At 40.4% G+C, this 15,895-nt stretch overlaps 1 protein-coding gene across 1 annotated transcript in view; it reads right to left on the minus strand.

Moving 5' to 3' along the window:
* Nucleotides 1-15,895, minus strand: part of TRDN (triadin) — a gene marked incomplete at its 3' end in the record, with an annotated part of 235,922 nt that overhangs the window by 113,802 nt on the left and 106,225 nt on the right. The window contains exons 16-19 of the mRNA XM_083374012.1: nt 4,213-4,275; nt 4,036-4,095; nt 3,115-3,177; nt 2,363-2,425 (exon numbers count right to left, since the gene is read on the minus strand). Coding sequence (XP_083230138.1) covers nt 2,363-2,425; nt 3,115-3,177; nt 4,036-4,095; nt 4,213-4,275 — 249 coding nt within the window. The remainder of the gene's footprint in view (nt 1-2,362; nt 2,426-3,114; nt 3,178-4,035; nt 4,096-4,212; nt 4,276-15,895) is intronic.

Consider the following 15,895-nt stretch of genomic DNA (forward strand, 5'->3'; position numbering starts at 1 on the left):
GGTAGACAATGTGTTTAGAGTGCATATTTTAAGACAGGCATTGCTGAGAGTTTGGAAGAAGTATAGACATAAGTTAGATTGCAAGATACCACTGTGGGCAATTCCAAAACATGCAATAGAAAATATACATGCTGGATTCAAACATGATGTGACTACGTACAAGGAGATCCTAAGTTTGGAAAGAAATGTTTGGTGTTTGAAATCATATAGCCTCTTGCGAGAAGAGAAGGTTGTTCAAAACTGGTTTCAATATACTCAGTTACGGGCCAGGTGGAAAGAAGACCAGAAAAATGGTTTTACAATGACTGATGAAAATTTGATAAAGCAAATTAGAAATCAGGGTCCAGCACATATTAAACGGATATATCTTGCATTGATAGAGATTGACTCAGAAACAGAGCTTGTTAAGGATTGTATGATAAAATGGGCCCAGAACATCCAGGAAGTTATTACAATGGACACGTGGGAAAAGATTTGGGTGAGGAACGTAAAGTTTACACAAGCTCAAAATCTAAGAGAGAATTTTTACAAAATGTTTTACAGATGGCATTTAGATCCTAAAAAGCTTGCAAGTATGTATCCGAATTACCAGCCTAAATGTTGGAGGTGCGGTGATGAAGATGCAACATATTTTCATATATGGTGGATATGTAAAAAGGTTAAGGCTTTTTGGATAAAAGTCTGGTGGAACATGCAGAAGATTTTTAAACAGAGGATAAAGTTTTGTCCGCAGCTTTTTTTGTTGGGAATAATTACAGATGCTACAGTTGTGACACCAAGTTGATGTTGAATTTAATTACGGCAGCAAGACTCTTGATAGGTCAGTATTGGAAGAAAGAGGAACTGCCGACCATAGAAGAGTGGACTTTAAAGTTTTCCGACCTGGCAGAGATGGCGAAGATTTCGGCCTATTTGAAAGATCACTCGCAAGAACGCTATATTATGGAATGGAGAAAATGGATTGAGTTTATCCAGAATAAGTATAGGGTTAAGAAGTTTTATGTAGCATTTGAGTAAGTCTTCTTTCTTTTTTTTCCCTTTTTTTCTTTTAGTTTTTTATATATATTTAATATTACTAAGGCTTGTTTTATCCTATATAAGCTAGAGAGTGATGGATTTTAGAGTTTATAGTTGTTAGTATATGATTGTTTATGATTGTTTTTTTTATATATACCTTGTATTTAGCTCTGGGAAGTCGGGGGGGGGGAGGGGGGGAGGGGGGAGAGGTAGGGGGGGAGGGAGAAGGGAGGGGGAGGGGGGTTTTAAAGGAAAATTGTATGTTAAAACTTTTCAATAAAAAAAATAAATAAAACCATAGAACTATAAAGTCAAACCACCTTCAGCATCCTATTATTATACATAGGTCCTTCATGATAACTCTTTTTTAAAAACTTTATGCTAATTAAAACTATAATGGAAGATTGTTCCATATTGTAGAGCTGCCATTAAAATCATCACCTACAATTCTTTGCTCCACAAGTTTCCCAGAAATGGATGGATTCTGATGGATTCTGGTTGAGAAAAGCAATCCTGTAAGTACCTTCGTCCCAAGCCATATACATAGGGCTTTTTAGGTATGGGCAGCATTTTGAATTGTATCCAGAAACTAACAGGAAGCTAGGGCAGGACCTACAATACAGGTGGAATATTCTTGTGGCAATTAACATCAACCAATAATTAGGCCTGTGCATCCCAGAATAATTGGACCTTGCAAGATCTAATCTGGGTCGGTCACCAAGAACAGAGGTTTAGTCTTCTGAGCTTTCAGATTTATGCTGGAGCCCATCCTCAAGGAACTTCTCTCTACCAGAATGTGTACTTTGGGCACTTCTACGTGTAGTATTTATGTGGTGCCTGGTTTGGTGTGGCTTTTTATTGTTGATTAGGGTGTTGATGGCCAGCTATTAAGTTGTTGGCTGTTGTTTCCTTGTGCTGCCAAGGAATAACAACATATTTTGTTATTGTTTATAAATACTTATATTTTACAAATATTAATTTCTTTGAACTGTTCATGCATGTAAGAGCCCTGACTAATTATCATTAGTTTTTACTATGAAAACTTGCCGGCAAAATACCTTTTATATTGTAATAAGAAAATATTGAAATAATTTTATGCCATAGATATAAGTATGTAATCATTTTATAATAGTGAATACTATAAAAACAAAAAAGTACAAAGTTAAAAAGTCAACTTTAGGGACAATGTAACTCTGGAATAAAAATCATTTTTTATAAAAATATAATCCACCAAATTCAGAACATTTTTAAAAATCAGCATTTGCATAGTTACCCAGTAAACTTAAAAATCTGAAAAATACACTCGGATAATAATCACTGAAGGGAGTAACAATATATTTCTTACCTGCTTTTTTAACTACAGAGAGTATTGCCCTCTCAGGAGTTTTCCTTTTTCCTTCTTTTTTCCCTAAAAATTAATTTTAAAAAAGATGTTTCTTATTCTGGAAAAGTAAAGCACCTACTTCAGCCAAGCATGTGAAAATTATATGTTCTTATTTTAAATGATTGAATATTGAATTCAGTACAAACCTGAACATATTTGGAGCTGAAGATGGTAGCCTGGCCTGGTAATGAAATGTTCAGAAACCAACCCACAAGCCCAGAGAACGAAACTTCACCCCCATCCTACACCTGAGCTATCGATATTTGCCACTATTCCATATATATCTCTACGTCTATGTTATTGTTATTTACTTTGGTCTCTCTGTATGTGTAATAGTATACCAGATACATAGATTTATGCAGCACTGCATTCATAGGTTATGCCTTTATTATCTTAATGGCATCAATATCATGGACCAATGTTAATTTTATATCTGTGCTATTTCCTTATATTTTAGTTATTCTTATATTAGGACAGTGAGATGGCTTTAATTCTAATTTTGATAGTAAATTTTGTTGGTCAATGACAAAAGTAAAAAATGTTATGTACCTGGCAGATGCTCACCGACATCTGTGAGATTCAGTAATCTGTACAGATTACAGCACTTCTAATGGGGAATGCAATGTGTAATGAGATCTACGTGCATACATGAATCCCTTATATTTAAACTATCATGATAATGATTAAAAAAACATCACCTTCCAAAAGCATACCTTTTGCTTGAGTATCAGAAACATCTTTCTTCTCATGAATTTTCTTTTTTCCTTCTCCCACTTCTAAAATATGAAAAACATGGCTTTGGATCAGACGGATAGAAGTAGCTGAATACTATTGAATAAACTGAAAAAAAGGCTCCACTCGTTCTGTTCATTCAACAACAAAAAACAGCCATAATTTAACGTTCTGTCTCAGCAGGCATTTAGTTTACACTTCATGAAGAATGTATGTATTCTTTCATTTAAATTGTTATCCCCCACAGAAGAGTTTAGGAAATGTTCCACAGAATATAAAGCAAAATAATTAATATTCAAATGCACTTGTATTTCCCTATGCATATAAAAACTCCCTTTTTACGACCCTGTATCCCTTAATTCAGGGTGAAGTTAGAGCGAGTGGATAGAACTGAGTGTTTACTGGCCGGCTGCCCTTCCTGATACCTACACGGAGTTCACAGCAGATATTTTTTGTTTGTACCCTAGGAGACAAATATCTGCTGCTGCCTAGGATTGAACTATCAACTCATGGTCAAGGTAAATTCGCACCAGTGAAAAGTTAATAGACTTCAAGGGAGGGCTGGACTTAGGTCTTTCAGGGGCATAGGATCCCAGAGTGATGATGCATTTAATCCCACCCTTGGGCTCAGCCTGATCCTCTCCTTCCATATGCTATAGAGATGTCCATGGAATTTGGTCAAAAAAGGTCAAAATGGCAGTTCTGATTGTGCAATTGAAGCTTCATTCTTTCTTTCACGAGCAGCACATATATCCACATATATTCTAATCTCCATCTGATTAAAGTGGTGATTCTATGACTACTTGATTATTTGATTCAAATTTGTGATACTTCAGAAATAACCTCTACCTATATAATACATTTAAATCAGCATCAATGCAATAGTTATGCAAATAACTTACCTTTCTTTTTAATTTCAGGAATACCTTTCTTCTCAGCAGTTACTTTTTTCTTCTCTTCTTCTAAGATATAAATCAAAAGGTAATTAATTGGTTTCATTTTAAATACAATAGGCAGAGCAGAACCCTTTAAAGCTGAAGCAAATTAATTGCTTTATTTTAAAATAATAAATACCCTACCTTTTCTTATAACTTGTGGAATAGCTTTCTTTTCTTGAACCACCTTTTTTCCTTTTTCCACTTCTAAAGAATAAATTTAAAAGGAAATTATTTCAGAGTGCATTTTTATTCAAGAATTAGTAGTCAAAATGACAGAAACTTTTCTCCTTCTGCACTTGGAGAAATAAAATACCTCTGAGTCTAAAAATAAAATAAACAGCACAAAATGTTGCCTAGTCAACAGCTTATTTATTTTAATGGAAGAAAAAGATTTCATACAGAAGTGGGGGAATGCTAGGAAAAACAACTTCAGAAGGGTATTTTTTTAAGTAGACTAATGCCATACTATGCAGTGCAGTTGATAGATATTTGAATGGAGGGATAAATGAATTTCTGGATGTCCCAGGATAATTTTGATACGCTTGTGCTTAGTATTTACCTGATTAGGGATAGAAAACTTTGATCATCTGTGATCATAATTGGGCAGAAATACTATTTTTTTTTTTGGTTCTTTAAGGTTGATAGCAAAATTTGAGCACCATTGGATTTCAATGTGATCAGCCATTATATCTGATGATCAGAACATTTGGCTGGGATAGAATTTAGAGGCATTTTTTTTAATGGTCAGTCTTCACATTGTGGTCTCGGAAAGTGATCCTTCAATCTCTCTAGTGTCCACTCTATTTAATGTCTATAATAAAATACACTAGGAAACTATCCAGGTTTTAAAGCTTTGATACTTCTACATTTTGGTGATAATCCTCTCTATGTCTCTCTTTTTCATCCAAATAGATCCAACTGTATTATATATGTAAACGTTCCTTTATTCAATGTATATATATGTTAACAGTACAAATAAGAAGGCATCGCCTAGTATATATAAGTAAAACCGCCTGACAGAAATACACGCGGGAACTTTGACAGCTGTCAAAGTTCCTCGCACCACGCAGGCGCCACCACTGACAGCTCGCGGCTGTCAAACGCCGGACTACGGAGAAGCCTGAGCTGTCAAAGCACCCACCGTACAGCGCAGGCGCGACCGCTGACAGCTCGCGGCTGTCAAAACACCAAGACACGCGGAAGCCGGAGCTGTCAACAAAAGACGACGCGGATTGGTCCCTGCCTGACAGGGCGCCAAAATGAACACCGCTGATTGGTCCTCGCTACCAGCTGCCGGCTATAAAAGCCGGACAAGTTATTCTATGTTTGTCTTGCTCTTAATAAACCTGTTGTTGAACTAGCCTGTCGTCCCGAGTGGTCCTTCGGCTACTTCACTGGCGACGAAGGTGGGATCGCTCCGGAGCTGAAGTCACGGCCGAGGAAGAGAGTTCCCGGCAAGAGCTGTCACGGAAGTTTTAACTTCCATCGGAGCAACCCAGGACCGGACGACATGGCAAACTTCGGCCGTGTGAGGGAGTTTGATACCCGCCATCCCGAGAGATGGCAATCACACCTCGGCCAAGTCGAGGGATTTCTCCTCGTCAGTAAAATCACTGACGACCGAGCAAAGGCCGCCGCTCTGCTGTACATCAGCGGGCCCCCGGTGTACGACGCAGCCGTCGGGCTGTTCAGCCCAGTGCCCATCACGGAAGTCTCCTACGCTGACCTGGTGGACCAGCTGAACAAGTACTACATGCCAGCGCGTTCAGAACTGTACTGGCGGGTGCAATTCGCACAAAAGAAACAACGGCAGGACGAGCCCGCCAACGAATTCATTGCCGGGGTCAGACACGCCGCGCGGAACTGCTCCTTCCCCGACCTGGAAGACCGCATCAGAGACCAGGTGGTGATCGGTCTGAGGGACGAGAAGCTACAGAAGAAACTGACGTCCAAACCCGACATGAACCTGGCAGAGCTGACCAGGGAGATCATGGCATATGAACACAGCCACAAGAAGAAGCCGACGAACACGACCCCAGAGACCCCCGCGACCGTCTACCAGGAAAGCGCAACCTTCAGCGACAGCGGAGAGTCAGTAGACTTCACCGATGGAGAAGCCCTACAGCGCTGGATGGAGCACCGGCAGCCGAGGAGGGGAAAAACGTCGGACCGCCGCGGATCCAGGAACCCACCTCCGCCACCACCGCGTTACGAACAACGGGCCGCCTGTGCCAGCTGCGGGGGCAACCATGCCCGAGGAAGCTGCCGTTTTAGGAACGCGAAATGCCACAACTGCGGGAAGACTGGCCACATCAAGCCGGTGTGCCGCAGCAAGGGCCGGGACAACATCAATGAGGTGGAGGCAAACCCCCCAGGTAGGCCGGCTGCCCAGGCCAGCAGAGAAACCCCACCAGGCCCCCTGGTAGAGACAATTGACAGGGTAAACAGCATAAGCTCCAAGGTTAAGATCTGGGTCAGAATTCAGGGGGTGCCCTGCCACATGGAGGTAGATTCAGGGTCAGCAGTCTCATTAATTTCGCTGACAACCTATCAGGAAATCTGTCAGAAAGGCCGAAGACAAATCCCCCTGAAACAAACTCAGGTACACCTTGCAGACTTCCAGAAAACCCCTATTCCGTTGGAAGGGAAAGCCAAGGTCCTGGTGCAGTATAAGGGGTTCAAGGGTCCCCTGGAGGTTTTAGTTACGCCAGGGAACCGTACCAATTTAATAGGGCTAAACTGGTTCACTCCACTAGGCATCGCCTTAACGGGGGTTAATACCATTCAAACACCTAGCCTAGAAGCAGTTTGCGAAAAGTACGCCGACGTTTTCGATGGCACTTTAGGGAAATATACAGGTTCCCCCATTTCCCTGCAACTAAATCCAGCAATTCAACCAATTAAAATAAGAGCTAGGAGGGTACCTTTCGCCCTTAAAGAAAAAATTGAAAACGAGCTTGACCGACTCGTGGGACTAGGGGTACTGGAGCCAACAGAAGGGGGAACCTGGGAGACCCCTATTGTCACCCCAATCAAACCTAATGGCGAAGTGAGACTGTGCGCGGACTATAAAGCGACAGTCAACCTAGCCCTCAGCCCCCATGCTTACCCGGTGCCAGCGGTAAGGGACGTATTTGCTTCCATCCGCTCTGGCACCATTTTCGCCAAGCTTGATCTCACACAGGCATATTTACAGCTGCCTGTCACAGACGACACCGCGGAAGCTCAAACTATTGTCACCCACCGCGGTGCTTTTAAAGTAAAGAGGCTACAATTCGGCATATCTGCAGCCCTGGGTATTTTTCAGGGCATCATGGAAAAGACCCTGAAGGGAATACCCGGGGTCTGCCCCTATTTCGACGATGTTCTCATCGCCGGGGAAAACGAAGCTAGTTTAGCTGACAGGTTGTCAGCTGTGCTGAGCCGGCTCAGAGAAGCCGGTCTCAAACTTAAGCGGGAGAAGTGCTCTATTGGAGTCACTTCTACAGAATTCCTAGGGTATAAAATTGATAGCCAGGGCATCCACCCCACCGCTGAAAAACTAATGGCTATTCAAACTGCACCCAGCCCTAGGAATAAGCAAGAGCTTCAATCCTTTTTGGGGCTGTTAAACTTTTACCATGCCTTCATTCCCCACAAAGCCACTATTGCAGAGCCGCTCCATAGGCTCCTAGACAAAGGTACAACTTGGTCCTGGACCAAGGAACATGAGAACAGTTTCCAATCGTTAAAAAAGCTTATCTGTCACAGCTCAACTATCACCCTTTTCAGGGAAGACACCCCAATATGCATCGCTTGCGATGCCTCTCCCTATGGAATCGGGGCGGTATTAAGTCACATATTCAAGGACGGTACACAAAGACCCATAGCTTTCTATTCACGCACTCTGACCAAAGCTGAAAGAAACTATGCACAAATTGACAGGGAAGCCCTAGCGATAGTGGCAGGGGTCAAAAAATTTCACGATTATCTGTATGGAAGACCATTTACTATATTTACAGATCACAAACCCCTGCTAGGCATATTTACTTGGAATAAAACTACTCCACAAATCCTCTCCCCGAGAATTTGAAGATGGTCAACATTTTTAGCAGCCTATTCTTATCAGCTAATACATAAACCAGGTAAAGAATTGGGCCATGCTGACTGCCTCAGCAGACTGCCCATACAAACCAGGGACTCAGACCCAGCCCCAGCCAGCGGGATTTTAGCAATCTCCCAACTTCCAGAATGCCCCCTGACTGCAAACATTATAGCCAATAATTCAACAAAAGATAAAATACTTGCCAGAGTCCTCAAATGGGCCACAACTGGGTGGCCAACTCAAAACCCACAACCCCAATTCCAACCTTATTATAACAGAAAAAATGAGATTTCAACACACAGAGGTTGCCTGCTATGGGGAAATAGGGTCATCATACCAGAGAAAAACATAGACCAAACATTGCACATTTTACATGAAGGGCACCCTGGAATTGTAAAAATGAAGGCGATGGCCAGAAGTTATGTGTGGTGGCCCGGCATAGATAAACAAATTGAACAGTATGTGGGTGGGTGTTACACCTGTCAGGAGACCAGGAATGAACCACCCCAGGCACCAATCCATAAATGGGAGACTACTAGGAACCCTTGGTCACGTATACATATAGATTTTGCAGGACCTATCCAGGGCCAAAGTTTCTTAATTGTAGTGGACAGCTATTCCAAATGGCTGGAAGTCACACCCCTTAGGAAAACAACGTCCACAGCCACTATTCAAGCCTTACGAAAAATATTCGCAACACACGGCCTACCTGATACCATAGTTTCTGACAATGGACCTCAATTCACCTCTCGTGAATTTCAGATCTTCGCTACGAGGAATTGTATTAGGCTGGTCACGTCTGCGCCGTTCCACCCATCGTCGAACGGAATGGCTGAAATTATGGTACGATACACAAAAGAAGCCTTGAAAAAATTCGTTAAAGGAAACTGGCAAAGGCGACTCAGCCAGTTCCTCTTATCACAACACACAACACCATGCTCTACAACTAGCAAATCACCAGCAGAATTAAGATGGGGGAGGAGGCTAATAACACGTCTCGACAGACTGCACCCTGACACAGCCCCAGAAGAAAAACAGCACCCCCACCCCGGCCGCAAACTCAACCCGGGTCAATTAATATGGGCACGTTCATACACAGATAAAAACAAGTGGGTCCAAGGGACAGTAATAAAACAAACAGGGCCCATCTCATACCTTGTAGCGACGCAAGCACAGGGCAACATACGCCGCCATATTGACCAGCTCAGACCCAGACAACCACCACACACTTCTGAGCAACCAACCAGTGCCGACTTACAACCCCCACCGGAAATGCGGCCTATCCCAAACCAGGAAGCTGAACACCAAGACGAAGAACCAGAACCAGAACACCCACCACCCCTTCGCCGCTCAACCAGGAATCGAAGACCACCCACCTACCTAAAAGACTATCAGTGGGCAGGTTCAAACATCCAAAAAAGAAGAAACGAACCAGGGGAGGGGTAAGGGGTGTATTATATATGTAAACATTCCTTTATTCAATGTATATATATGTTAACAGTACAAATAAGAAGGCATCGCCTAGTATATATAAGTAAAACCGCCTGACAGAAATACACGCGGGAACTTTGACAGCTGTCAAAGTTCCTCGCACCACGCAGGCGCCACCACTGACAGCTCGCGGCTGTCAAACGCCGGACTACGGAGAAGCCTGAGCTGTCAAAGCACTCACCGTACAGCGCAGGCGCGACCGCTGACAGCTCGCGGCTGTCAAAACACCAAGACACGCGGAAGCCGGAGCTGTCAACAAAAGACGACGCGGATTGGTCCCTGCCTGACAGGGCGCCAAAATGAACACCGCTGATTGGTCCTCGCTACCAGCTGCCGGCTATAAAAGCCGGACAAGTTATTCTATGTTTGTCTTGCTCTTAATAAACCTGTTGTTGAACTAGCCTGTCGTCCCGAGTGGTCCTTCGGCTACTTCACCAACCATCTGATATAGATATCTGATATTATAATGAAGTGGATGAGGGCAAATGCCTTTAAACTTCATCCACATAAGGAATAGGTGATCCTAGCAATCTACAGTTCTATGCTGGATGGGATATGACCTCTCCAAAACCTCAGGTTCAAAATTTATATGTGCTCTTTGATTCTTTTCCAAAAGTAAATGTGGTTAAAGATGCTGAGTTTGTCAGCTGGAAAACTGACAGCCCGCGTTTGTGAACCGAGCACCGTGTAATTGGGTGAGCTTCAGTTCTTGCCTCAGCTCCTGCCCACCTAGCAGTTTGAAAGCATCCAATGTGAGTAGATTAATAGGTACTACTTTTGTGGGAAGATAGCAACATTTTGTGCACCTTGGTATATGGCGATGCTGGCCACATGCCATAGAAAATGTGTTCAGATGGACTTTCAGTCTTGCGCAGTAGCACAGCAGCCAAGGGATTTTGGGACTCCATGTCCTTTGGCTGAATTTCTTCCTGTTAGGGGACCCTAAATGAGCCAGAAGCCACCCCGAAGAGGCGGCAAAGAAGGAAGGAAGTCCCGTAGCCCACGGAGAGATGACAGTTGAGCCCATCGGTCCAGGAGAAGCCTTCCAGAAACCAACAGAGTCTAGCCCAAGCTACAAGCAAACAAAGTTAAAAAGCACTATTTTAAGCTGATTGTAAACAGCGCATTTGAATCTGGGTAAGATCATCGATTTTCTCTATCCTACTTATTAACTTTCCTGGAAAAAAAATCCCAAGAAGCAAAAAACCTCTGAACGTGAAGGAGGGGGATTTTTGTCCCACCCTTTTACTATCAGAAGTGGCAAATTAAACCTTTTATGTAGGAGTAAAACATACAGAAATGAAATGAATATAAAACCTAAATTTGGATACATTTGGAATTGTTGAATGGTTAAGATTCTCATTTTAAAGGCAATTTTCTAGTTTGATAATTTGAAAAATAAACTGGTGCTGACATCTAGTGGTGGATAAAGACTATGACAGCTATGGCTTTTATACAGGACTTGCAAAATCTGGAAAAAAACTAATCTGTGCTTGTGATATTCAAAGCTATAACAACAGAGAACAGCTGTGACAAAAAAGAAAACAATTTGGGTTGCAAACAAAGAGAGGATTATAAACTTCAGGAAACCTTTTTGAACCTTTTTGGATTATAAATATCTACTAAATTGTGACTCTAAAGCTATTTGCAAAGAAAAGAAAACCTTGATTCTTGACCACTATGGAAAATCAGAGACTTGCAGAAAGAACTTATCAAGAAAAAATAAATATGTTTGAAGAGGAGACATATGAGATGCTGCAACTAATTCAAACAATAACTTCAAACCACAAAGAAATCCAAAGTAACTTGAAAACATAAACCAATTCATCTCCAATTTAACTTTACAACAAAAAATTCCCAGGAAATAACAATAGAGAAGGAGCAGATAAAACAGATAACTGAACACAAATTTGAGGATAGAGACTCAAAGATGGAACTTAACACAACAAAGAAGTATGATTTAACCCAAATGGAAAAAAAATTACAAGAAATATTGGAAGGATTAACTGGATTTGAGATTGTTAAAAGGGTCAAATATTTGGGGGTGCTTCTGTCGCCCTCTAATACAAAGTTATATAAAAACAACTATGAAAAATTATGGGGGGAAATTCAAAAAGAAATGGAGAGTTGGGAAAAATTGCAACTGTCTTTGTTGGGGCGAATCGCAGCAGTGAAAATGAATGTCCTGCCTAAATTTTTATTTTTATTTCAAATGATACCGATTCTTAAGAAAGATTCTAATCTGGAGGAATGGCAGCGAGGTATCAATAAATTTGTTTGGGCAGGGAAAAGGCCACGAGTTAAACTTAAGATTATGCAGGATACTCGTGAAAGAGGTGGTCTTAAAATGCCCAATTTTAAATTATATTATGAAGCTGCTGCGTTAGCAGGAATAAGTGATTGGCTTAATTTGACACAAGAGAGATTATTAAATCTTGAGGGCCACGACTTGTTGTTTGGCTGGCACGCATATTTGTTGTATGATAAGAAGGTAGATAATGTGTTTAGAGTGCATATTTTAAGACAGGCATTGCTGAGAGTTTGGAAGAAGTATAGACATAAGTTAGATTGCAAGATACCATTGTGGGCAATCCCAAAACACGCAATAGAAAATATAAATGTTGGTTTTAAACATGATGTGACTACGTATAAGGAGATTTTAAGTTTGGAAAGAAATGTCTGGTGTCTGAAACCATACAGCCTCTTGCGAGATGAGAAGATTGTCCAAACTTGGTTTCAATATACTCAGCTACGGGCCAGGTGGAAAGAAGATCAGAAAACTGGTTTTACAATGACTGATGAAAATCTGATAAAGCAAATCATAAATCAGGGTCCAGCACATATTAAACGGATATATCTTGCTTTGATAGAAATTGACTCAGAAACAGAACTTGTTAAAGATTGTATGATTAAATGGGCCCAAAACATCCAAGAAGTTATTACAATGGACACGTGGGAAAGGATTTGGGTGAGGAACGTAAAATTCACACAAGCTCAAAATTTAAGAGAGAACTTTTATAAAATGTTTTACAGATGGCATTTAGATCCTAAAAAGCTTGCAAGTATGTATCCGAACTATCAGCCTAAATGCTGGAGGTGTGGTGAAGAAGATGCAACATATTTTCATATATGGTGGACTTGTAAAAAGGTTAAGGCTTTTTGGATAAAAATTTGGTGGAATATGCAGAAGATTTTTAAGCAAAGGATAAAGTTTTGTCCGCAACTTTTTTTGTTGGGAATAATTACAGATGTTACAGTTGTGGACACTAAGTTGATGCTGAATTTAATTACGGCAGCAAGACTCTTAATAGGTCAGTATTGGAAGAAGGAGGAACTGCCGACTATAGAAGAATGGACCTTAAAGGTTTCTGACCTGGCAGAGATGGCGAAGATATCGGCTTATTTGAAAGATAGATCGCAAGAACGTTATATTATGGAGTGGAGAAAATGGATCGAGTATATCCAGAATAAATATGGGACTAAAAAGTTTCATGTAGCATTTGAATAAGTCTTCCTTTCTTTTCTCTTTTTTTTCTCTTTTTTATATATTTTATATTAATAGTGTTTGTAGTTATCCTATATGAGCTAGAGAGAGAGAGATTTTAGAGTTTATGGTTGTTAGCATATGGATGTTTATGATTGTTTTTTTTATATACCTTGTACTTAGCTCTGGGAAGTCGGGGGGGGAGGGGAGGGGGGAGGGGTAGGGAGGGAGGGATAGGGGAGGGGTAGGGGGGATTGTTAAAGATAAAATGTATGATAAAACTTTTCAATTAAAAAAAAAAGAAATATTGGTTTTGGAAAAGACAACTTATGCCATAAGAGAAATTTGAGGATAAGAAAAAAGACTAGTCAAAATGGATTGCAGAGACGTCAGGAACACCACTAGAACTAGAGAGACAAAAAATGATAAGAGATACAGAGAGAACAAGAAAGAAAAAGATTTTCAACGAACATGAAAGAGCAAATGCCTCTTACAAAGATATTGTACTTGACTTATTTTTTATAACTACAGTGATACCTACAACAATATGGAAAGACTCTTTGATTCAGCAGAATATATTGATTAAAGATATTGGGCAAAAGAAGAAGGCCAAAATGAAAATTAAGAAAATAGATGATGGGACTTATCAGAGAGAATATTTAAAAAAGAAACACCCGTTTGAATATAGTTAAAGTAATAGAAAGATTTTGGATATGAATTTTACTTTAAGAATGAGGAGTCCCTCAAATAACATAGTACTCTCTCTTTCTTCTCTTTTCTTATCTTTTTTCTTGATATGAGTAATATAAAAGAGTTAGAATGGCTTATTTATAAGGACATATTTTAGATATTTAAATGTCAGAAGACAACCACGTATCCACCCAATCAGAAGACAGCCACGCCTCCACTCAATCAGAAGACAACCACGCCTCCTCCCAGTCAGAACACAGCCCCACCGGCAGTTGGAAGGAAAGGAACAGCCAGACCACGCATTGCTCCTGGAAGCAGCAGGAGGAACACTCCGGCCTGATGATGACGGATGGGATTTCGTCGAAACGTCGCCACAACTTTCTGAAGATGAAAGGAACGCGGGAAGAAACCCGAGACTCTAGATCTACACATACAGACACCCGCGAGAATCTACGAAAACATATGTATATATATATATATATATATATATATATATATATATATGTATATGTATATGTATATGTATATGTATATGTATATGTATATGTATATGTATATGTATATGTATATGTATATATGTATATATATGTGTATATATATATGTGTATATATATATGTGTATATATATGTGTGTATATATATATGTGTATATATATATGTGTGTGTATATATATATATATATATATATATATATATATATATATATATATATATATATATATATATATATATATATATATATATATATATATATGATGCATTTGTCCAGCTTCAGATTGGGATGCATTCCTCCATATAATAGCAGCCCATGCAATTTTAAAATAGATAATTAGATGAAGAGTAATGCTGTACATTTAACAAAGGGGAGTCCATCAGTCTTCCAGTTGTTGCTTTAGCCCACACCTTCAATTAGACCAGGCAAGGTGATTAAGGCTATCCTATCTGGGTTGCTATATTCGACAGTAATTAGATGGAACCCAGTCAGCTTTTTTCTGACTCTTTGCTGCCACACCCAGTTGTCAACTGAACAGCTGCTTGACAGTCCTATAGGAAGGCAGAGTGAGTGACAGAAGAGGCACTAACACTGCTGTGGCTGCTGCAACAGGTACAAGAAATAGAGCCCTTGGAGTCTCTGGAAGCTTCCATGTTGGTGCTCTCTTCCTTTTCTTGTGCTCCTGAAGGACAAAATGGAAGGGGAAGTGGTGGCAGCTGAAAGAGACTGAAAACTCTTTGCTGCCTTTAGTGTTCATCCAGAGCTTTCTACCCTAGTTAAATAGATCTAAGGGTGATTGCAGGGGGTTTTCTGATGGCTGTATTCTGAAGAGGAGGGAGACAGATCCTTTCTGGATCTAAGAGTGAGAATACATTGATGTGATGCAGGTCAACGAGCTCCATCTGAAAGGCCTCCCTCAGGTCCAAAGGAGCTCTGTTTAAACCCCTGATAGAGCAGACCATTAGCCTTGCTTCAGTTTCATCAGTTTGTGTCTCAGATGCATCCCTTCAGGCTGCAGACACAGATTGGATAATAGATCCAGATATTGATGATATAAATGAGACAGAGATGGAGACGAAAATGGATAAAGCCCAGAGACAGTAAACTGAGACAGAGTTACGCAGATGGAGGCAAAGGTAAGCAGACACAGAAACAGAGGTTGAAATAATTTCAAAATGTACTGGTCCCAAATCATTCAAATGAATTGTCTTTAGAGGACTTATTTTAAAAACAAAAGAGAGTTCAATCATATGTGCTCCCATTTGCAACCTGAAATGCTACAGTTGGCAGTTAACACAACATGGGGTTATACCGAGTGTCTGAAAGGAAGAGAAAAATGTAAGAGAGGAAGCTGTTTTCTTAATATACCCATATTCTGTTAATTCGCTAAAATATATCTTATGGACTTAAGATCATGCATGATCAGGAGCAGCTTCTCCCACATATGACTAAGAAACATAAGGCATGAAAGAAAGAAAATAAAAATAGCCCAGAAATATTTAAACATGCAGTTTTACCTTTAACTCTGCCCTCAATTTCAGTATCTCTAATATTAATATATTTTATTCATTGCCAACATACA

This window comes from Vipera ursinii (genome assembly GCF_947247035.1).
Source record: "Vipera ursinii genome assembly, chromosome: 1".
Lineage (NCBI taxonomy): Eukaryota > Metazoa > Chordata > Lepidosauria > Squamata > Viperidae > Vipera > Vipera ursinii.